This window comes from Stegodyphus dumicola, chromosome 2, assembly GCF_044657685.1.
Source record: "Stegodyphus dumicola isolate Sdum_Otavi_A_Nest chromosome 2, ASM4465768v1".
In the NCBI taxonomy this organism is placed as follows: Eukaryota; Metazoa; Arthropoda; class Arachnida; order Araneae; family Eresidae; genus Stegodyphus; species Stegodyphus dumicola.
This window is the reverse complement of record NC_140769.1, coordinates 54,915,846-54,941,743: the sequence shown is the minus strand read 5'-3', so window position 1 is coordinate 54,941,743 and position 25,898 is coordinate 54,915,846. Positions and strand designations below refer to the sequence as shown.

At 35.0% G+C, this 25,898-nt stretch overlaps 1 protein-coding gene across 1 annotated transcript in view; it reads right to left on the bottom strand.

Moving 5' to 3' along the window:
• The window catches only part of wg (Wnt family member 1 wingless), a 109,383-nt gene that overhangs the window by 49,159 nt on the left and 34,326 nt on the right, over positions 1 to 25,898 (bottom strand). The window contains exon 2 of the mRNA XM_035362382.2: positions 2,494 to 2,756. Coding sequence (XP_035218273.1) covers positions 2,494 to 2,756 — 263 coding nt within the window. The remainder of the gene's footprint in view (positions 1 to 2,493; positions 2,757 to 25,898) is intronic.

Genomic DNA, 25,898 nt, shown 5'->3' with positions numbered 1-25,898 from the left:
ACTATTTCGTATTTTGTAAAATTTTAACGAATTTTTGATTAACAAACTCAACGATTTCAAAACGAGCAATGGCAACACTGTACGAAAAAAAAAAAAAATTATCTCCATCTCGCGAGACTGCCCCCATGTTGGAAATTCTAAAGATCCTCCCTTCTTAAATACTCTGTGAGCTTGCTGTTGAATTCAATTTTATGGTTTAAGTGCGAAGAATATGATATTTAATAAATAAAGGCAACACACAAAACGTTAAAAAAACGCCGCTTTGGGAATAATATAAAATCTGAGAACTTTCAATTTTTTTTTCTTTTCGTTCTTCTACAAACTTCACTAAGCGTTGAACACTCGTGATTGGTAAAAAAGTCAAAAATTAATGAAAGTAATAATTTAGCAAAGCAATGTTACTGAAACTAAAAGTTAAGGAAGTGAAGTAACATTATTCATGTCAAATAATGAAGACAATTTCTTAATTTAAAGAGGAGTACTTCATTTAATTTCGAATATCGTGTTAAGTTTTAAAAAATACAATAATTTTTTTTTAATTTTATGCATAATTACCTCATTTCATAACTATCGTTATGAAACAAATTCAGTGGCAAAAATATGAATATTTGGATGTGAAATAAGAAAATTTCAGTTGAAATTTTGTACTTTTATTCAAATAATCTAAATATCAGTTTAAAAGCATCTCATACAAAAGTCTGAAAAACTTAGAAAATAAGTACTGAGATCGATAAGATGAGCAAATATTCAGAAAAATTTCATTTTGACAACAAGTAAAACACAAAAACAATAACAGCAATGACAAAAATTTACTTTTCCCTAATTTATAAATCCGGAAAAATGAAATTCATGTATAGTGAAGAGTTCATCTCTTTATAAATGATAAAAAACTACTACTAAATAATAAATTACTTTTTTTCCTTCAATCTGAAATACAAAAAGATTTAGTTTTAATAGGTGACGTAGTCAGATTTCACTTTAGAAATTATTTCAGAAAATTTATTAGCAATATTCTAAAGGAATTTAAAAGGAAGTTTTTCGAACTCTGTGTAGTTTGCTTCTAGTAAATAAGTTATGCTCGATAAAATAAATCAATATGACTGCATGAAGACGTTTTTGAAAGTAGGCAAATATAATTAGTTTAAAAACATTGTAGAATAATGTAATAAGCGTATGAACTTTTGTTCAGTTCATTGCAGGAGTTTGCAGGCTTTTTAACAAGGTATAAATTTGAATATATTAATCTTATGTTTGATCATTTAACTTGTCAGGACTATTGCTCCTTCTAATTAACTTTGGGAAACATCAGTGCAATCATGAGTGGGAGCAGAGAACTTACTCAAGCTATGTTCGTGCATGCGTGAAATAGACAAACAAGTTAATAAGAGTTAACTTTACACTTTATTTCTTACAGCGTACAGGTGCTCCAGCACTTTTGGTCTAAAACGTAGAAAATGAGAAATATTCACTTAATAACTAACTAAATAAGAATTAAATGCTTCACAGAGACTAATAACGCGAAGACTGGCCTTATGCCTATTATATCAGCAGGAACTAAGTTCTGGCCTAAGATAAACACGAACTGACTGAAAAGCTCGCGCGTAACGGGGCAGCAGGAAGGCTCTCTCTCTCTCTCTCTCTCTTGGCTAGAAGCCACTTCTTAAATACATTTCACAGTTTTCAAACTCATTAGTATAAAAATCCTACTCGCGCTTATTCTGGCCGGAAATGGAAAATAAGAGAGGATAGCAAAGTTTAAAATAAAATAAACGTTAGTAAAACTTAAAATCCTTTTAAACTTTAAAGGCAAAGTTTTCTATGTAAAATTTTTTAGGCTTTTCATAACTTCACTATTATGGTAGCACTTCTCTTATTTTAATAATTGTTTAGTTTCTTCTCATAGGTTATTCTTTCTTTACCTGTATTTTTTTAAATAAAATTTTTCAGGCTTTTCATAACTTCACTATTATGGTAGCATTTCTCTTATTTTAATAGTTGTTTCACATAGGTTATTCTTTCTTTACCTATATTTTTTTAAATATAAGCTGCAGATTTTGACTTCAGAGATTTAAAAATTGTAACATCGGCAGTTTTTTTACTGAATGAGGTATAAACACTTTCTGATTTTAGGCATAATTTACTTCATTTCCCTTCAGAAGAAAACCAAAGACTGAAACATTTATGGATTCTGAGTGTAGTTTAATAATAACGAAGTTATTGAAAATGGGCATGGGAAAATAATTTCTTAAAGGTGAACTCTAGGTTATTGTTATATATAGCAAATAAGAATAGCGTTACAGTAAGATAAAAGACCGGGACATTTCTCGAGCATCGTGCTCACCTTTTCGGCAAGTGGTGAAAAAATATCAATGATAAACAGCAGATTGTTTTTGGTAATTTGTAAATATTAAATGAAGAAAGAACAACTGTTGAGAAAATTTGAAATTCATATTTCATATTTTTTATAAAGAAATGTTAACAAAAATAAACTACCTTTCTGAACTATTTTTCCAAATATATTTTTCCCTCTAGCGTAATCTATAGTAGGGCAATTCCACCTTCTTTTGTGAAACTGGTGTTTGCATTCCACGATGGCAACTTGGACTCCTTTGCCAATGGCTGCCATCGCACCAGGATTTTCTCGGACCAGCCTTCTTTGCTTTTTCCGCAGTGGCAGATGAGGTGGCCCTGTTACTGAGTTGCCCCTCTGGAAATCCACGACGAGATTCGTAGGTTCCTCTGAATGGGCGAGGTTCCTAGAAAGAAGGAAAAGAGGTAATGAAGCAATTTTTTTTCTAATTCATCTTAAACAGAAATTTCTGAATTTAAGCCTAATTTATCCATAACTTGAAACAAATTAGGTAGATTTTCTTTCCTCTGAGTTTGCTGCTGATGTAGCCTTATAGACAGTTAAAGCTTAGATAAATTTCGAAAGAAATTCAGCAAAAGGAAATGGGAGAATGATATTATATTCTTCAGCGTAATGCGTACTCTTTAAAATTTTCAACAGAAGTTGCTTTCGGTAATTACTCGCTAATATGGAACAAACGGTATATGCAAGAAAGTGGTTTTATCTGCAAATACGGTGTGGTACAATTTTCTTGCATCTGTAGACAAGCAGCCCAATGAACTGAAGGTAAGCATGTACAATATTATTAGTTGCATCATAAGATCTTAACATTTCCAATTGTAACGCTCGTAGATGCGTTGACAATGAATGAAAATGAATTATTCAAATGCATAGTAATTTTAAAATGCAGTAAAACCCTGATAAACTTAAATTCGTTTGGGAAAAGCAATGAAGGGGAGAAATTCATTCAATCTTCGAACCCGAAAACTGGACATGTTAATTTTTCTTAAAAAATTTCTTTTAAACATTCATTCCCCATCCCCCATTGTTTAGTCTCTTAGAAATAAGTACATATTTTAGGATGATGTACCAAGTGATGTACAAAAATACTGAATTGCAAAAATACTTTTGTAGAGTCATAAGATGCCAGAAAACTGAAGAAATTCGCAATACTGTTGCCGGGATCGGAAATTAGGAAAAGAAACTACCAGTGTTCAGCGGCTTTTCGCTCAGCCTTCTGATGATTTGAAAATCATCTTCTTATTCAAAAGATGATTTTCAAATATTTGCACTCATTATCATTACTGTCAATTAAAACCTGCATTTTTCTAAAGAAACCTCCTAATCTCTCAAAAGTGAGGAGTATAATAGGTTTCGATAAAGTATTAATAACTTTGTAGAACCTTATAAAGGAATTTTTATCATTGTATCGCAATGTTTAATAACGACCAATTACTCTTCTTATTAACTATCATTCCAGGAGAGGAATTCGAAAAAGAAAAGTTAAGTTCATTAAATGGAGTGCCAGAAATTTTACATATATATAATTCTATATGTTTGTATATTTATATATATCTATTTATCTATAGCTATCTGTCTGCATATGCAGGTTATTTCAAAATTAACGATGCAAGTTTTAAAAGGTACGCCATGAAATGCAATTCTAGCATGATGAAGCACTAACTCACTTCAACATTTAGTGCGTAATTACTTCATTACAATATCTTGAAACCTGTGAGTATGCTGTAATCGACCCATTGTTTGTCATACAAACTCAACAGATTTGTCCTCTCTAAATTTATTTTTATGAAGACATTATAATCTAACTGCAACGTTTTCTCCACACTTCTGTTCCTCATGCTCCAGTTCTTTTTAAGACATTTGAAATTAATGATGAGCATAGGTGTAAAAAAAATATTAGAATGTTTCCAACTGAACAAATATTTATTAAGCTTTGCCTACTGCATATTTTGTCAAAAACGTGTTCCAGTGTATTGACAAGTATAAGGTGATCATAAAAAAACTTCCTAAATATATGAATTCCTAGCAGTCTATCTTGTCCACCAATCGAAATGAAATTTTAGATATTGTTGTTTGAAGGTATGCGCTAGAGATTGTGATGATTTACAACAACATGGCTACATTACAGTGAAAAACATTTCGAAATTTTCGAATGACGAAACCCACTTTTTATCCTGTGTAAATTTATTAGTGCATCGAGAAACCATAAATGGCGATGGAAAAATACGCGTATAACTAAAATTACTGGCGTAAAGCTTTTGGAAAGAATAGGATTGTAAAGGACCAATAGCAACACAAGAGAAGAGAGGGAAAAAGATTTTCATTTGAATAAACAACTTTCAACGTGAACAAGTTTCAAGATAGAGACATCTTCCGTAACTTCGCAGTTTCGTGGCCAACCCGATACCTCTATCTCACTCCGATGGATTTCTGGTTCTGGGGTCATCTGAAATCTAAGATGTGCACATCAAATCAAGGAAATTTGTCAGAACTGAAAGATGCCATAAAACGCACGCTGTACCGATTCTTCCTGCGATGTTACGATCGTCATTTGCTGTCAAAAATTGTCAACAACTTTCTTGTATTGTCATTGGTCTTTTATAATGCTTTTCTTTGCAAATGTTTTACGCCGGTAATTTTTGTCATATGTGTATCGCTTAAAAGCCATTTATGGATTTTCAGTGCGCTGGTTAATGTTCTCAGAAAAAAAGTAAGTGTTGATATTCGGAAATTTCGAAATGTTTTCACTGTATCTTTTAGCTAATGTGTGTGTGTGTGTGTGATTATGGCAAAGCCTCGAGGGCTATCTGCCTAAGGGGAGGGATGCGTTCGTGGAGGACTTTCTAAGGAAAACTGGCTCGTATACACGTTACACATGGGGAAAGCCACGAAAACTCCCATGCAGCCAGCCCCGTTCGCGGATTCGAACCTCAGACCGAACTACCAGTGTTCAGCGACTTTACCGCTCGGCCGCTGGTGGGCCCCCTTTTAGCTAATGCTTGCCTCTTATTTAATTCATTTTTCATTTGGATGATGGGGAAGTCATTGTAATTTTCTACAAAGGTACTCCAGAACCAAACCGTCTTGCTTCTTGATTGCTTCTTGATTCCTGACCGTGAGCGCTCTATTGTTTTAAATCCTCACAATCTGGAACACATACCTTGAAATAACAATATCGGAAATTTCATTTCGATAATTCGGATAATCCCTAGCGGCTTATCCGCTAGGGATTCATGCATTTGAGATATTTTTATTTATCTCTTAATTTGAATATTTATTTATTTTTCTGAGTGTTTTTTATTTTTCAACTTCTACCCTTACGTTCCCCAATGCTTAAAAGCTTAATTTGTGATTAACATTCTACAATAAAAAATATATATATCGTTGTGCTCTATGATCCTTTAAAATTTATTCCATTAGGTTTGAAACGCCCTGTATATACGTAATGCACTTAAATTACACTGCTTTTGATGTTCATAATACGTATTTCAACTTCCATGCATTAAATATTGGTTCAATGGTTTAAAACTAATAGATTTGAAAATTTATAATAATTATTATAATTATAAATATTTTCTCTTTCTTCTCCCTCTCTCTGTCTCTTTTCCGTAATTATACTTTTATTGATTTTTTTTAAATGAATAAAAATAAAACGTTTTATAGATAAGTTTTTATGCGAAATGCATTAAAACACCATTATTGTGAAGAAAAGTGTAAAAAATATAAGCATATTTGACATTTAGTAAACTTGGGGGCTTAACAGATCATGACTTAGCCGATGTTGTCCTGTCATCTTGGGACAAAATAGGACAAAAATAAGTCAAAGTTTTATCATTGTATACCAAAAAGGATACGGCTATGTCAGTGTATCAAAGTAAAATAATACTTCAATACAGAAACGTAATTATAAAATTTTGTTTTACAAGCTTATAAGTCTTTAGTCAAACTTTACTTTCTTCAAATGCTTAACATGCGTCAGCAAAAGAAAATTTTTTATCTGAAATAACTCCTCCCCAATTAGTTCAGATAAATGGGACTCTGTTGTTATTGTGTTTCCTTCATCAACAAGGCTTGACACTTGGACAATAAATGATAAATGCATGAACTGATGAATAATGCATTACATTAATAAAAGAAGCGAAATCGATGTCAATGACCAGATAGATAATAATGCTTAATACTGTCTCTTGGGTAATCAGGAAATACATACAAGCAATGTTTTCCTCCTTTCCTGTAGGCTGCTGGAATAAACTCTTCATGCATATCTTATCTCAGTAGTGATAGCCAAAAAGAAAGTTCTGCAAGTCTTATGCTATAATAAAATCGCACTTCATTAAAAACCACACATTACCGAAAATGTCCTCGAAACTACTAGTTACACTAAAAATGAATAAATCAATAAAATTTAGGCAATGTTTGAAGAGTGTACCTGGTGAAATGAATCAGCGAAGAGCAAGCAGTCCAGAAAGAACATTTACCAGTAGAAAGGAGCTCCTGGATTCGAATCCCAATGGATATTCACAATCATTAATACTATCCGAAATAAATTATATCCTTTTATTTTGAAATAGGAATCTCAAGGCTACTTTTGCTAGTCTTACTTTCTCTGCAACGAAGATAAGAACTTTGTCATTGAAGAAACTCGTGCCATCAAATTTGCTTTTCCATGTTTCTTTCTTTAGTACGTGTGGTTCGTGAGTACGCAGAAGTGATGACTTGAATTTGTTTCAAACAAAATGCGCAAGCTTGTTTTGTTGGAGGGAGAATGACATATGTTACATATGAAAATAGAAAAAGATCTAGTGACCTTGAAACACATTTTTTAAAATATGAGGCTATAAGATCCTTGGAGGCAGATAAGACAGCGTTTACGCATTTGTGTGTGAGCGCCTCAAATATTCAGGTCATTTAACACTTATCTACCTTTTACTATAGTAATGTCTATATATCTTTGAAAACTTGTCAAAATGCTATTTGTGCTTTTAGAAGAACACTGGATGAAATATATTTTGTACAAATGTTATAATATAAATGTTAAAATATTACTTGTTTTCTGTTTCCTGAAACAATAATATGTGAATCGTTCTTATCTTTTTTTATCCTTTTAGTATTTACACTTTTTACATTTTTACTTTTTCCTTTACATTCTACTTTATAGCATATGGAATTTCTTTTACATTGGAATTTTTCATCACTGCAAAATACACAAGGCCTGTGTGAAGGAGGGTTTCCGTTATGGACTTTCTAAGGCAAATTGGGCTACATTTAAGATACGCATGAGGAAAATTATGTAAACGTCATGCAGTCAAATGATTTACGATGGAACGTAGGTGAACACCCAGCAGTGTTTCTGCAGCTTTAGTCTATCGACCTCTTATTACCTTATTTCTGTTTAATTTATTCGTTGTATTTTTGATACATTTTCTGCTTAAGAAACAGAGTACTGAAATTTCATTTCCTTTAACATTTTATTTCTATTTCAAGCTGCTACTTACGGTTAAAAAAGAATTTAGAAAAAAAATATTTTTTCTTTTAGGAAGTAAAAAAATATTTTTACTTTTTAAAACTAAGAAAAAAATTTAACTAAAACATTTTTTTAAGTTAATTTTTGTTCTTAGTTTTAAAAAATAAATTTTAAATTAACTCTTTATGAAGTAAAGATTTTATTCTAATTGGAGAAACTTTTTTGCCATTGAATTGATAACACTTATTTTTAGCCCAAATGAGACTATAAGTCTTGAAATGGGATTTTTCGTTCGTTCATTATAAACGATGTATCACTTTTCAAATTTTGCCACCAAATATTATTATAACCTGTATTATTTTTAAAGAAATTAATTAATGAAGAATCTGCATGTATGTACGTGTGCTCCTCGCATGTAAAAATTTTTACATAGGGAAAAAAATATAACATTAAAATTACATTGACATTTTAAACTGACTTCTTACTTGGTGCCGCGACATAAAAAATAAAAAAAACTAAAACTAAGTACTCTCACATAAAAAGAAACTTATTCTAACACTTTCAAACTTTGGTGAATATAGTCATTACCTTAAGTTAAGATTGTATTCACCAAAGTTTGAAATTGTTACGTAACGTAAGACCACATCACAGACTGAACGTAAGACCAACGTAAGACCACATCACAAACTGAAAGAGGGTAAACAGAAGTTCTTGGGGAGAAAACAAAAGTAAGGATACGTTCGACAATCATGACGCATCCTCAGACGGAAAAAATCTTTTATACTCGACACGGATGCGAGCATTGAGAATGCTGGTAATATTTTATCCCAAGAAATAAACTGTCAAGAACTTGTCTTGGCATACTGGAGCAAGTGCCTATCTAAATCAGAGAAGAATTATTGTGTCACTAGGAAAGATTTGCTTGCCATAATTAAAGCCGTAGAACATTTCCACTATTACCTCTACGGTAGAAAATTCCTCCTGGTAAAGTAATGCATCGCTGAACAGATCGTTGAACGATCATCAGTACAGATCATGTATTGGGTGGCCTGGTTCTTAAATTTCAAAAATTCTGAAGGCCAAATAACCAGAGACTCCAGGAATGCAGATACTCCAGGAATATGATGTAACTAGGCGTTATAGGAAAGGATCGTCACCGCTGATGCTTTGTCTAGAAGATCCTGTTGGGAAAGCTGCCGATTGTTCTAGGATAGAAGCAAAATACAAGCTAGTTAACTCAGTCTCACGTCAAATTACGAATTCAACATCGTCTGAACCAAACACATGGAATGGCGAGAAAATCAAGGTAGACCAGTTGGAAGACGGCAACATTAAACCCCTGATTCCTTTAATGGAGTCTTCAAATAGGAAATCTACCTATCAGGACATTTCAGTTTATAGCCCTATGACCAAACGTCATGCTCTCTGGGACATATTCCTTATTCTTAAAGGGAATCTTGTACCGGGAGTTCGAATCGAATGATGGTAACGCACTCCGAGGGTAGCTGATAGTTCCAATACCCCGCATTCTGGGCGTCCTTAAAGAACTACATAGCAGTCCAACTGGATTCCATTTCGGAATAATGAAGACTTTGCGTATAGTCGAGAGTTTTTCTACTGGAGCAAGGGCTGTCATGAAAAAATGGTGCCAACCATGCGATGTTTTTGCAGGTCGGAATGTACGGAAGAAATGCAGCAGAGGGTAGTAGGAGCAATGTGACAGCATTGAGCATTGAAGTTCCAGGTTCGGAGTGCCACTTCAGTTACATTCCGATCAAGGAAGACATTTTATCTCGGCTGTAAGAAAAGTAAGTTACTCGGCGTCGACAAAACTTAAATGACATCTTTACATGCCCAGTCGGCATAGTAGAGAGTTTTAATAGAACCATCCTTAATAAGGACTTCTAAACTACTGTCATCTTGGGACTGTCCTTAGTCCTAAGCAGGTTGATAAATGTCGTAATTCGGATCGTTAAGTAATCAGATTTTAAGCTTAAAATTGGTCATTACGACAGACTAGCTCCTTACTATGGCGTTTAGTATTTGATTTGTTTACTGTAATTTTTTGAAACAATTGTTTATGTATTGCACCGAGTTTTCTTAGTTGTAAGTATGGCTTGTTTTCCACGAATAAGTAATGCCCGGGACGTGCAGTCCTTGCGAAAGGGATAATGTTACGAATTTTGCATATATGTAAAAACTAAGTGAAATTATAGTATATTTTGTATAATGCAACATCAAAAGCTTGAAAAAACGAAGCTGTGCTGGAAAAATATGTTTACAGGGCAAGTCTTAACATTGAGGTAAATTGTTATCTCAGTAAATTGGCGAGACATCACCAAGCTAGCGAGACAGCCATTTACCTCAATGTTTAATAGACTTGCCTCTATAAACTTATCTTTTCGTCAGAGCTTCGTGTCTCTGCATTGTTAGAAGTATGTGCACTGACCAGGCATGGATCGGCACAAAAAATCTAATTACTTCAGCATTAGAATGCTACTTAGACAGCGTTGTAATACCTAAAACTAAACTTTTAGTCAATAAATAAACGTACATTTTACCAAGCTCTTACCGGTTCTGTATGCATTCATTTCATTACTAACCCGTAAGCACGCAACAAGTTTTGGTTTCAGAAGTGGGATTGAATGCTACTGACATGAGCAATACAGGAGCAACTGTTTGATAGCGTTTGGTGCATTTAAAGAAGAGACGAAAGCCAGTTAAGAAGCCTTTAACCTCTTCGTCGTCTGTAACGTGTCTAGCCCGTTCAACTGAAACTTTTGCAGGGCGGCCGTAATGCACTTCAAGCGTTCTTCTACATTTTAAAACTTTTAAACGTTTAAAACACTTTCTAATTGTTTACTTGTTTGAGTTTTTATTTTTGTTTTTTCTAATACCTCCTAGAGGGCAGTTCTAATCAGGCATTCTATTTCTAATTTAATTCCCCCGGGTTTTATTAATATTCGCTCCATTTTACATAAGGCAGTGAGAGATCTTCAACGTCTACTCGGCAGAAAAAGAGAAAAAAATGAGGTTGTGAATTGGAAAGACAAGAAGGATATAAGTTTGATGAGTACAGTCCATAATAACTCTATGATGTTGAAAAACGGAAAAGAACTGTAGAAAACCAATAATTGTAAGAGATTACAACAACAAAATGGGAGGAGTGGACCGCCTGGATCAGATGTTATCAAATTAATCCTGCTGTTAGAAATAAGCAGAAACATTATTACTTTTCCATTATGCTTTATTTCCTTATAAATTTACTTAATATTTATTTACATTCATCCACTACGAAAGTTATGTATGTACAGAGAAAAAACATTACACGCTGCGAAAAACAAAGGGCCGCTGGGGAGAAATTTTCGCGGACAAGAGAGGACGGCGAAAGGGTTAAAGCAAAGATGAAGACGAGACAAGAAATGATCGTAGATACAGTCGAGCCCGTTGAAGAAGATATGGGGCAGACCAAGAAGAGAGGAAACCAGTCAAGAAAAGAAGGAAGGGGCCATCAAGTCAGTTCAAGAAAAGACTGAAGCAGGTCAAGAGAAAATGTAAAAGAAATTAATGCCATAGCAGAAAACAAAAACTGTCATCCCTTCTATGTTTTCTTGAAATGTACCAAAGCCAGTCATTATCTAAAGAAGAGATTAAAGCAGTTAAAGAGAGATGCAAGCGGATACCCAAACGCTTTGAGTGCGCGAGGGTTCGTAAGTATTGAATGCGCACAGAACCGACAATAGCTTGATAAAATTTATTTTCACAAAAGAAACATTTTACAGTTCTGGAACATTCTTCAAAAGCACTCGTATAGATAGTTCTTCTCAGTATCAGCGAGCACAGACAGTAGTTACACATCAAACTGATAAAACCGTATAACACAACCCAATGCAAAGCTCATCTAAAAAGGCAAAGTTCTCACGGAGACCTCTCAATGTTCAAAATCAGATCTGAACTAAAAAGGGAGACTTGATGCTTTCTCCGGTCTTATATAGCGTTTCCTCGGCCATAGAAATCTCTAGTCGTTTCTATTTTTAGAAATTACTGGAAGACCTATACGGTTTCAGTTACTTATATGAATCAATTACAGTGTCAATAACAGTTTTACAGAGACCCGGCCAAAATAGTCGCTCCGACCTTTGGCCGTTTCTTGTCAAATTTGGCTACAAAAATTAGTCCCCAAAAAGGCTTCGCCAGTTTCGCGATATCTTGCCAGTTTAGGGAGATAGCCGTTTACCTCAATTTTAAATAGACTAATCTTGTTTTCCGGCAGAGCTTTGTCTCTTTTAAGACTTTTAATGTTAAATTATGCAAAAGATATTAAACTTTTCACACATAAATTCACAAAAATTATTTACATATATACAAAATTCTTAACGGCATTATTTTTTTAAAAATTTAGAACCAGCATTCTGATTACTTTACATAGAAACATTTCATTGGAATAAATCAGGCTTTGGAAATAAAGCGAAAGTTGATGGATTCATCAAATGGGGGAAAAAAAGAGTAAAATTTGAAGGCATAATAATAACAAATTAATGACCAATTCAAACTTCAGTATCATGAGCGATAAAAATTTTCAAAACCATATTTATTTTGCAATTATTTTGTAATAAAATATTAAGTGATTAAAATTTTTGGTACAAGTTTAGATGCACATATAGTGTAGAGGTCATTATCCCGCATAGCCATCAGGGGCTCAATTGGATCAATTGTTTTACAGCAAAACAGATGCTAAGGGGAATGATGCCTTCATTTGAGGACTATTGAGAGGAATCTGGCACCTAAAAACGTCATTCATGAAGAAAACTACGAAAATTCTCATGCAACCAGCCCGTTCACTGAGATTTGTACCCAGGACCAACTACCAGGATATATACAAGAATTTTTAGCGGAATATGGCTTTTATTCACGTCACTCATGGGAAAACCCGCGAAAACGCCCATGCGACCAGCCTGTCCAATCCACCAGCGGCCGAAAGGTAAAAGCGCAAGCCCGTCCACCGAGATTTGGACCTAGACCGAACTACTGTGTTGCAGCTATTTTACCGAATATTTATAGAAAGTGTAAAACTAGGTACAGCAGACCGAAATAAGTGCCGGCGGTATCTCAGTCACCACGGACAGCAATAACTACTACTCGTAGGGGTGTGGAGTGAGTATTTTGGTTTGGTATATTTAATCACGTTAAAGCGGAGGTCTTTCGAAGGTAAACTGGATCTTATACACTTTATACATAGGGCAAACCAGTCGAAGCACACTCGATGCGTATTCGGGGATCCGGCTTTCGAATTCTGGGAGGTCATTTCAAATTTTTCACGTTCTAGCATCTATAACCTAATGACTCTACAGTGGCGGACGATAATTTGCCACCACCAGGATTTGGCGAATAGGCCCCTTTATCTCCAGGGGCCCTTTGAAATGTGGGAGTAAATAAATCATTTTCTCCCTCCTTTCCTCATGCTTTTATGGTGTAACTGGAAGCACATTCGAAGCGTATTCGGAAAGTCAGGCGTTCGGAATCTTGACGAGAGCCTTGCACATTTTTCATGTTCCAGCATTGATATAACCTAATGAGCCTAATTTCATATGATGACCAATTTCATCGCACGACGATGCACTGCTCTCTAGCGTAACTGTCAATCAGTTCAGTTGGCCGGTACTTATCTTGCTCGTTTTACGAAACTTTGCATTCAAATATATGTTTAGGAGTCAAGGATTAATACGTAAGCAAGTAAAGCATTTGACCTTTTTTTGAATACTCTTTATAGTTATCAATTCATTTTGAAAACCAAGTACCATGCAAAATGGATTTCATTTCAAGCGGTGTACAAATCTAATGTTTAAACAGAGGACAATATAGCTCAAATCACGTTAATTTTATATTCTAGCCTCTTTAGCACAGATTTTCCTAAATTTTGGGATCGTTACCAACATGTCACGTTAAGCTACTTTACTATGTTACTAGGAGTTTATCACTCTCACCAGTGTGCCTTTGCATGAGACATAGGCATTTCATTCATCTCTCCTAGGTCCTGTCAAAAGTTTAACATTCGAATGAGAAATAAGATTCTCAACTTACTTTTAAATTATAATTGTTAATTATTATTGATTTAAAGCATCAAGCGCTCTTCTTAATAATATATTTCGCGTTACAAACATTTGTCTCTGAAAATCAGCATGTCACTATGTAATACCCGTCAACTTTGACTTCCTATTTAATTTAATTTAAATAACTTTTAAATAACCTTTCGGCTAATCTTTAGTGTATGATACTCCTTGGATTTTTTCTGAAAAAATCGCCAAGCAATATTGATTGTTCGTGAAATATAGAAGCCCGCCTTCCCCTTTTTACAATAGTAACCCTTTCGTATGAACCCAGAGTTTGGGTTCTTACTATTCTTTTCTGTTGCTGTGTTTGCTTGCATGTGCGTGGTATGGTCTTGAATTTTGAACTTGCTGTTATTTTGCTGTGGGTACCATCATTTGAGTATGTCTGAGGTGCGTTAGAGGATGAATGTTGATTGACAGCGGATGAGCCGAAACGACGAAAAATTTAATTAAATTGCTTACCTGGAGGATGGAGGAGATGGTGGTGGGAACCCTAAACGTGTGCACGTGAAGAAAAGATATGTTAAAAAATTGACATTTCATTTATTTATTCGTCTCTGTGTGTTAGTTTGTTGTTAAAACATTTGTTGTTTAATGTTTTTGTGTTAGGAAACATGTATTTTTGGTTATTTATCTCTCTCTGTATATTTTTTGTTATTTGTTCGTATCTGTGGGTTAAGACAGCAGCCAAATTTTTTCTGGTTACCATAATAGTTTTAACTTTGTTTTAGCTTCCTGATTTTGTGTAAGTGAAAATAGATCGAAGTTAAGGCAGTGCGCAATGCCTAGTTTGTGCAATTCTCTGATGTTTTTTAAGTGAAAATAGGTCGATGTGTACATGAACAAAGTTAAGGCAGTGTGCAATGCCTAGTTTGTGCAGCTCTCTGATGTTCTTTTTAAGTGAAAATACGTCGATGTGTACATCAATACCGAGTTTATGTAAGTGTTTGACTTCTTATTTTGGTTTTTTGTAGCGCCATCTTGAAATCGCCGCTGATCCTTCCTGGCGCCTATCTTGGCGCCAAAAAAGAAACGATTCGCCAATGGGTACCGTAGAGTAAATTTTTACCAACCTTTCTAAATTATAACATTTAAAATAACTTTAATACGTCAAGATGCTAATTCCTTTGAAATTTTGCTGCATTACTGTAATCAATAAAATAATCACATGTTATATATCACGTATAGTAGGAAAATGCGAGTTCGCAGGCAGCAACCGGATTGCGGGTGAACCCGCAGTTGCAACGTGCAGCTGAAACTAACTTATAAGGGGGAGGATAGCATGAGTTAGATAAGGGTCACAATTTGATAAATGGTTATCTTTAATTCCTGTAATTATGTTAATCAGTTCTTAACTGTTGAAACATATGTATATTTTTTCGTTTCTTTATTTATATTATTTATTTTTTTTTTCGTATCCGAATACTTTATTCTGAAATTTTTATTGAGATGTACCATTAACAATTTCCATTCTTATTTCTGACATTCATTGATTATTCACATGAACTTTATTTAATTTCAGATATAAATTTTCATTTTCTTCTATATATTTTAAGCTCTTTTAGTTTCCTATGTATTCTTAATTTTATTTATTTCTTTTATTTTCTACAATCTTAATATTTAACATTACTAATATTTACTATTTATTTCATTTTACACCGACCATTATTTTCACACTTTTTAAACCAACATGCTCTTAAAATTAAGAAAGTAAAATGTACGAAAAAGATAAAATTACATTCAAAAATAAAAAATATTATAAATCAAAATGTGTATTTGAGTAATTAGGCTGGTAAGATATAACAAATAAATTAAGAGTTGGTTAAAAAGTATGAAACAAAATCGAGGTAAAATGAAATAAACAGTAAACATTAGTAAAATTAAGTGTTACGATTGCAGAAAATTAATAAAATATTTCGGAATAACATATTCACAATGCGAAAAAAATATAAATTTCAACGGTTAAGAATTAATTAAAATAATAACAAAAATTATGCTTGAAAAATAAACAAGAGATAAACTTTTATCAAGTTGTAATGCTTATCTCACTCATGCTGTTCTTTCCTTTTCCGCTGGCTCACGGGCAGTAGGCTGATTTTTCGCAATCTGCCTCCTGCCCGTGAACCCACATTTTCCTACTACATATGTCTGGTATAGTATCTTTCCAGATTTGGAGCAATTGATACGATTAGGTTGATTAAATTGAGGCCTTTTAATTCCAGATAATATAAAAATCAAAATAATATGCAAATGCAAAAATTATAAACAAATGCAAATGTAATATGCGAATAATACGCAAAATTGAATTCTACGAATAAATGAAGAATTTGACAAATTTTATCAATAAGCAACCTGCATTAAAACGTAACAATTAAAGGTACCGTAGTCTATATGTTTCTAAAATATTGTTTAAAAAAATATTATACTAAACAAATCATTCAAGAATTCAAGAAGCTAAGCATAATTGATGTTAGCTTTATCAGGTTCAATGTTTCTTCTAACCTTCTTCGGAAACATACAATGACCTGACTAGAACAGAGAGCTTACTAAAGCTATGTTCACTAATTGTAGTAAGTAGACAGGATACAGACGAAGGGTATACAAAACCCTTTATTTTTTTCTTTATATACAATGACTTCCGTACTTCGGAATACAATGACCCTCCACTCGGGGTCTAACTTAAAAGATATCAAAATAAAACTAAACTCTAATTTAACTTTAGAATAAGATTGGCCTTATAATAACAGAAAGCGTATGTAGCACAGAGACTGTGAACACTACAATACGTTTAATTTATCAAGAGGATTAAAACCTCTGGCCTGGAAGGCAAAGTAGCAACTGCGTAACTTCTAAGGTAAGCGGCCTGCTTCGAACTCACGGCTTCCTCTCTTTTGCTTGGCAAAAAGGCCACACTTAAATACTTGGCGTTCGCCAGACAACTTTGCATAAACTCCTTCACGCTTATAATTCTGGCCGGAAGTAGAAAATAAGAAGTGATAGTAAAGATTTAAAATAAAATAAACGTTAGTAAAACTTAAGATCCTTACATACTTCCCGCCAGAGTTAATTAGTTTGAAACTGAGGTCTAAAACGACCTTGTTGAAAACTTTTAGCTCTAGAAACTAACGCGAGGCCAAACTTTTACAATCATAACTTAGCTAGAAACTAGAAAATTTTAAAAGAAAGAAATTTGTTACAATAGCAGCTCCCGGAATATACAACAATCTTTTTTCTTTTTCATCTGTACTGCATCAAAACAGGAGCTTTATTCAATTCTGGTTCCTTCCAGAGATCTGGAAGGAAAACTAGTTTAATGAAATGTTACAGAATGACATTGCAAATAACATATAGAATATACTTCTCTTAACATTCTTATTTCATTCATGACTATTTTAATTATCTCTCCCCGTGCTCTCTGACATGTGTTGTAAAAACACCAAACACGAATGTGTTTCTGTCTATGTGTTCAACACTTCCTCCTACAATCAAAACACTAACGTGTTAAAATTCAACATACGAGACCTCTTAACACACCCTAATTTCAACTCTAGACCCTGAGGTACTATTCTGAAAGTGGCTAACTCTAAAGTGTAGCGTCAGAGAGCCTAACTACATCATTCAACCTTTAACACATATTCACCATGATTTAATCTTTACAGTCACACGAATAACAAATTTTTTTAACATTACTTTCACTTTTACCATATCACGGTATTTCTAAACATTCAAAATAACAGTTCACATGTATACAAGAACATATCAAGATGCCGTTAATTTTACACATTTGAAAACATACATTAGTAGTACATTGTTAACTTCTATTCTTTTCAAAGCAAGTGCCAATTCTTTCTACATTGAAATAATACAACATTTCAAAAAGTCTTTCAGACTAAAACGTCTTTCTTGTTAGAATGTTTTAAATAAAATTTATACAATAACTTTTTACAATATTTAAGTCTTTATACAACGCTATTATACATCAACTTTAGTTTTACGCGCGAGTAATTGAAAAACATAATAAGAAAATCGGTCACAACTCATTTCTCGCCCTTTTGGCGATAAAGGTAGACCTCGCATGAGGTAAAACTTCTTGAAATCTGCCACTTGCAGTAAGAATGAAAGATTAACTTAAGTTTGTAAAGTAACATAAAATTTTACTTATCTTTGTAATATTCAGACATCCTTTTCTGGGCCCAGTCTTTAAAGGTGCTGCAGACCGTAGCTTGGTTGATCCTCCTTCTTGTACGGGCTCGCCCTTCAGTGCTTTCCTCTGGAAGCTTCCGTTTTTCACCACTACGGCCACCCTTGAACATCTTCCTTCTGTCCTCTGCTTGTGGTCTTGGCCGTTTGAAGGCAGCTGGTCTTGGTGGAACCGGGAAACTTCTGTCGTGATCCTGCTTGGACCTCGTTGTTGGCCGTTCAAATTTTTCTTGTACTTTTTCCTCCGCCGCTGATGGCCCTTCCGCAGTTCGGCGACTTTTGCTGCGGAGAGTTCTGTCGGATGAGTCAATCTTCCGTTTCACAGCCGGGTTATAGTTGCCGTCCTTTCTCCCGGTCTTTTCCACATACGTCGTCCTTCTCCCTTCTTCATTCTGGGGGTGTTCGTGAACTCTGTTTTTTGGACGGTGGAACGGCTTCTTTTTCTTTGTACCTTCAATTTTTCCGCGGGGCAATTTTCTTTTCACTTGCTTCTGTCTCTCATTGGCTTGCCCTTGTACTTGTCGTTTTCCCACCTCTGGAACTTGTACCTGCGGTGTCTGCCGTACCGGATCCTGCAAAAGATCTGAAAAGATTTGCATTTTATTACGGTCATAGAATGGTTTTATCTGGTCAATGTTTGCGGAACGGGTTTCACCATTTCTTGCCTTTAATACTACAACAGCGTGAGTTATTTTTTCTATAACATATGGTCCTTCAAAGCGTGGAAAAAATTTGGCAGTTTTATCTTCTGGTGCTGAAGAAAGTGAATGCTTAATTTTTAGTACTTCATCCCCTACTTTATAAGTTACTCCCCGTCGTTTCAAGTCATAATACAATTTTTGTTTTCTTTGTGCTACTTCCGTATTCTTTTTTGCTTCTTTTATTAGTTTTTCTATATCACCCATTTTAAATTCTGGGGCTCTTTGTTGCACATAAAATAGTTTATCTAACGGTGTTATAACCTTTCTGCCTAGAAATAACTCAGCAGGAGTTTTGCCCGTTGTATCATGTTTTGCGGTCCTAAGGGCGAAAGCAAATTCATTGACATAGTTATCCCAGCTTTTATGAAAATTTTTAACATAACTACGGATAATTTTCACTATATTTCTGTTGACCCGTTCCGCTATATTTGATTGCGGCCGATACGGGACCATTTTTAAATGACGTATGCCCAGTTTTTTGCACATGTCTTCAAATATATTACTTACAAATTGAGGACCATTATCCGATATAACTTTTAGGGGCGCCCCGTATTTTAAAATATATTTATTTAAAATAGAATCGGTAACTAATTTCGCGGAGGCTCGTTTTAAGGGAACAATTTCGGTCCATTTACTAAAATGATCAACTATAACAAGGAGATAGCGACTTTTGTTTAACTGACTTTTTGGGAAAGGGCCCAATAAATCGATGCCGATTATTTCATTTGGAAATTCGGATTTAATACTATTTAGAAACCCGGCCGGGCGGAAATTAATATAATTAACGGCTTGACATGTTGGGCAGGACTGGACATACGCCCTTGTTAACTTTTGCAGTTCAGGAAAGTAGACTGCCTCGCGTACGCGTTGAGTAGTTTTTCGAATACCAGCATGAGAAGCTAAAGGGCTGTCATGGAGCTCTTGCAGGATATTTAATCTAAGACTAGCTGGGATAACAGGTCAAAATTCGTTGTTGGAATTCGTAGTTTTTGTATAAAATAATAGACCATCTATTAGTTCGTAATGGGCCGCCCTATTTCTTATCGCCACAATATCTTGGTGGCTAAAATTTTCAGGATCCTTCAAATACTCATAAATACTTCCAAACTCAGGATCCTTACCCAGTTCGGTTATTACAGTTTCTCGGGAATTTATTGTACACGCTGTCAGCATTGCAACTTTTACGGTATTACCCTGTTCGTCTAATTTAATTCGTGACAGGGCATCTGCTACGATATTTTCCTTTCCGGGGGTATGCTTGATTACCAGATTATATTCTTGCAGCTTGAGTGCCCATCTTATTAACCTTGGGGATAAATTTTTTCCAGAGTACAATCTAGTTACCGCCGCATGATCAGAATATACTGTTATCGGCGCCTTTCCAAAATAGACTCGGAACTTTTGCACTGCTAACAGAACTGCAAGTGCCTCTCTCTCGGTCGCGGAATAGTTTCTTTGTGTTTGATTTAAAGTTCGGCTAAAAAATGCTACTGGCTGCTGATTTTGCGAAAGTACCGCTCCTACCGCATAATCCGAAGCATCCGCTGAAATTTCTAAATTTTCATCCTTTTCAGGAAATTTCAACACAGGGGCTTGCGTTAATGCTTGTTTTAATTTTTCGAAAGCACTATTGGCTTCGGCCGTCCACGAGAATCTTGCCTTTTTCCTTTTTAATTTTAACAATGGCTCAGCGATAGCCGCAAAATCTTTTATAAAGGACCTATAATATGAACAAAGTCCTAGAAAAGAAGAGAGCTTCTTTGCCGTGTTTGAAGTCGGATACTTTTGTACAGCGATTATTTTTGATTCATCTGTCTCGATCCCTTTTTGCGATATTTTGTAACCTAAATATTTTAATTCAGGGGCTGCAATTTTGCATTTTTCGACATTAACTTTTAGACCGGCCTCATTTAATAAAGAAAACACCTGTCTTAAATCCTGTACATGTTGGTCTAGATTATCACTAGTAATAATGATATCGTCTAAATAGATAAATGTGGACTTTCCGAGAACAGGTCTTAACACAATGTCCATGCATCGCTGAAATGTTGCTGGGGCGCCTGAAAGGCCAAACGGCATTCGCAAAAATGCATAAGTGCCAGACTTGGTTATAAAAGCAGTCTTAGGCACGTCCTCAGGCCTGATCCCTATTTGAAAATAACCATTCGTTAAGTCTAAAGTTGTCATAAATTTGGTTGATTTTATGTTCCTTAAAATTTCTTCTATAATCGGTAACGGATATACCGGATATTTCGTTATGGAATTTAATTTACGGTAATCAATAGCGAATCTCCACCTTTTTGGATGCTCCAAAGGATAATCAATATTTTTCTTACATAAAACCACCGGACTAGCATAACTACTTGAGATAGGCGTTACGATCTTTTTACGTAGCATATCGGTAATATGCCATTCTATAATTTTTTCCTTATTCTTATCATACCGGTATGGTTATTGACGAACCGGCAATGCATCTCCGGTGTCAATACTATGGTTAGTAACCTGGGTAAATCCTGGAATATCACTAAATAAGGAAGCAAATTCACTTACCACTTGTCGGATTCTATCTTGCTCGTCATTAGGCAGGTGGTCGAGATTTAACCTTGGCGGTTCAACCTTTTCTACACGCACTGGTTTCATCGTCAGCTTAAGAGACGCTTCATTAAAATCCAGTGTAGCTTGTGCGTCTGAAAGAAAGTCTATTCCTAGTATTAAGTGTGCTTGCAAATTCTTTACTATAAAAAACATCACCTTTACTTGTTCGTCCTTGATACGGATGTACAAAGGTACTTTACCTACGCACTTACATTGTTCTCCTTGCGCCGCTAATACTGTTGTATTATCCGCATTATATATGCGGTATTTGCGAAAATACTTTCTAAAAAAGACTTCTGCCACACAGGAACACTGCGCGCCGGTATCCAGGAGTGCGGTGGCCGGGATATTATTTACCAAGACTTCAATCTTCGGAAGAGTTAAATTTTTCACCATTACTGTATTTAACTTGTAGGAAGAGGGGTTTTCGTGGCCTTCGGATTTCCGCACCCTCTCGTCAGCAGAAATCCGTTTTAGTTTAAATTATTTTTCCTTTCGGTGCTTTCCTTCTTTCTCCACTGGCCTTGAGACTTTTTTCCTGGGTTGCTATTGAACTGTCGACGTTCGCCGGCTGTTTTTGAATGCTCGGGTTTCCTTGCCCACTGATTCGCTTTTTCTCCGTAGCCATGTGCTTGAGTTTGCTGTAGTCTTGGCGTACCAAATTGGTTTCGCTGTTGATATTGGCGTCTTCTTTCGACGTCCGCCGTTCTTCTACTTTCAAACTGGATTGCTAGCTCAAATAATTTTTCCAGTGTAGTCGGATTTCTCAATTCAATAAAGTCTTGCACTTGGGGTAGTAACCTCGGCAAAATCACTTGAATTATTTCAGGATCCGGACGGTACAAGAGCTTGAAAACGTGAATTTTTCTTAAAATAAACCTGGAGAGGTTTTCCATTCTTTGTTGATATATACTGAAAAGTTCTGTTTCTAATTTCGCACGATCCCTTACAACAGGGAAGGCTTTTAGTAGGGCAGTCTTGAAATTTTCGTAGGTATAGGTGGGACTTCCTGCTTGACCCAAGAGACTTCTGCCGATACATTTGAACCAGTTAAGCGCTTGGCCCCTCAAAGCGCTGGTAGCTAAGGTAACTTTTTGAAACTCGTGCACGGGGTAGAGCATGAAGTGGTCATCCAATTTTTCCAAAAAACTGGTTACCTGTGAGTTTCCATTAAACGTTGCTTCTGGTTTCATCGAAGCGCGCATGGTCTGGACAATATACCCAAATCCTTCCAGGGCGGCAGCTGGCATTTCTGGATTCTGAGCTGTTTCTGCAGGCAGCACAGGTTCTTCTTGAAACTCGGCCATGGTTATTCTTCGTCGGGCGCCACTATCAGGTTCAATGTTTCTTCTAACCTTCTTCGGAAACATACAATGACCTGACTAGAACAGAGAGCTTACTAAAGCTATGTTCACTAATTGTAGTAAGTAGACAGGATACAGACGAAGGGTATACAAAACCCTTTATTTTTTTCTTTATATACAATGACTTCCGTACTTCGGAATACAATGACCCTCCACTCGGGGTCTAACTTAAAAGATATCAAAATAAAACTAAACTCTAATTTAACTTTAGAATAAGATTGGCCTTATAATAACAGAAAGCGTATGTAGCACAGAGACTGTGAACACTACAATACGTTTAATTTATCAAGAGGATTAAAACCTCTGGCCTGGAAGGCAAAGTAGCAACTGCGTAACTTCTAAGGTAAGCGGCCTGCTTCGAACTCACGGCTTCTTCTCTTTTGCTTGGCAAAAAGGCCACACTTAAATACTTGGCGTTCGCCAGACAACTTTGCATAAACTCCTTCACGCTTATAATTCTGGCCGGAAGTAGAAAATAAGAAGTGATAGTAAAGATTTAAAATAAAATAAACGTTAGTAAAACTTAAGATCCTTACAGCTTATACAAAATACTAAAAGCATTTTAAGGAACAAAACAGGTTTGTTTTCTACCTATTTATGACATCTTAATGTGTACATGGAACACTCGTAACTTCCAACACCAGACATCAAATATATGTTTTTGTATTAGAGTGTAGTGTTTATACATTATACCTTTTTATAACAAAATTTTAAAATTAAAAATCAATTTCTTTTAAGCTGATAATTTTATTTTTACAGAAGTGGTTCCCAAACATTTCCATTTCGCAGCGCTCTAGGTGCATCAGAATGTTTCTAGAGCTCCTAACGTTAGAACAAAGGCCTGCTAACGATTACAGAGAGCAACTGGGTTACGTTGATTAAACTGAAAAATAAATTGAACATTTACTTCAAATTAAGAAATAATTTATATAAAATCTATTAAATAAATTCATATTTTGAAGAATAACATAATAGAATATATGAGTCTCAATTTATGGGAAAGTGAGAATTTCTTCATCGCAAATATTTTAAAATCTTAGAATGAAGCACGACATAGCTGCCTTCCGTAACGATTTTTCTGACGAAGATTTCCATACCGAGTGGATAAGATCACTAAATAGCGTTAGTTCGACTCGGGCTCAGAACCCGGCTGCAAAGACGGTCTCGTGCTTTGGTTAGCCAGTTTTCCTCAGTATAGTCCTTCAGAGGCATGCCTTTCCTTAGACCAGCGGTTCCGGAACTTACCATGCCGATTGACCACTTGCTATAGCAGAACCTAACCACGAACCCCCAAGTGAACCATAAACTCTACCCAAGTGCATAACAGAAAAACTACAAATTTAACTAAAAAATAATTTTGTCTTGAAAGTTAAATGGCGGTTCAGTCGATTTCTTTTTTACCTGATGAAGCCCATAATTGCACGCTCAGTCCATGTTTTGCTAGATAGGAAATTACGGGGAAGCAACCAGCAGCTTTTCTAGTGACCCATAACGAATAACATAAAATTTGTATTTGTTTTTGGAACCAGTGGTATACTTGTTCAAACATTGGTTTCAGCTCCGCATTTATGGACAGTTCAGCAAACTGTTCCTTTTTTTTTTTTTTTTTTTTTTGTACGCATTCATCTAAGGGCCTATTAACAAAAGGGTCCAATACACAATAAGGAATAACCAAATGAAGAATGTCTCAAAATCTTTGGCTGAGGTCATTAGAAGAGTCGTTAAGTGTCAGAATAAGCAAGTAAATCTTAATCTTGATTTTGCAGTTTTGGCTTTCTTCCCCAAGTTTTGTTTGTATAGAAAACAGACATAATATACAGGTAATAAGTTCGGTATAGCTTGTTTTAAGAATGCAAAATGTGCCTCCCATTGCCGGAGCACCGTCAGTGGCAACTTGGGAGAACATTCTCAGAGGTATAGCTTTTACAAACTCTCGATTAACCGAGCTAATGCTGGGGAAACAAGCCACAGATAATTATAAAAAAAAAAAAAAAAAAAAACAGATAATCCAAACTATAAAGGTTCATGAATATAGTATGCGCTTGTATCTTTAAAAAAAGTAATTTTACTTTGTTTTTAGTACGTTTAAATGTTTTTCGAAATTCATTGCGCATTTTTCGAAGTGCTAATTTATAACTGTACTAGAATCCCCTTTGGTTGACGAAGTCCAAAAAGTGTCGATAAAAGTTATTGGTGTCTCGGGACTAATGTAAATGTCAATATCTTTCTCGACTGCATTTTCAGTATTCCGCTCTGCCTCTTCTTCTCTGAACTTCTGGCTTGTTCTTATTCAATTTTTAGTACTAAGATCTTAAATCAATTTTTAAAAGAAAAGGAAAAACACATTCACGAAAATATGTGTTGATTTTGCAGTCAGTAAAAAAATGGTATAAGAAGCACCCAATCCATCGCTATCTTGGTCTTGTCGCAATAGTGGTGTTTTCAAATATTTTTCTTTGACTGTTTTAAAAAAATGTTAGACCTTTTTTTTTTTTTTTTTTTTTTTTTTTTTTTTTTTTTTTTTTTGTCGGTATGAGTTTTTTCAAATGTTACTTAAGCTTCGTTGATTGTTTGACAAAGTTTTACTAAACAGAAGTCACGTATATAAAGTCCTATGTCCTCGTGACGGAATAAGGTCATATTTTAAACATTCAACACTATACTGACTGCATTTTCTCTTACGCTCGCTTATACTTTTATCTTTAAGAAAATGACACAATTTGTTTTATTTTTTCTCAGGACGAAAAATTTCTTCAAATTTATTTATTCCTATTTATTTCAACTTCCATAATAATAAAAAGGAGTCACAATTAATTTATTTTACATTAAACCATTCGTAGACCCCCGACAATATTCACGCACCTCCAAATTAATTTTGATTTATCACAGATCCCCTCAGCAGCCATAAGGACCCATGGGGTCCGTAGAAGCACTTTGAGAAGCACTAACCTTAGACAGATTGCCCTAGTTTACTTTGTAGTAATCATAACAATCTAATTTACTTAATGATATTTGTTATAGCCACCAACGGAAATCCGGCTTTATACAAGCATGACGTGCCATGTAAACTTTCACCTTTTAACGATGTTCTAT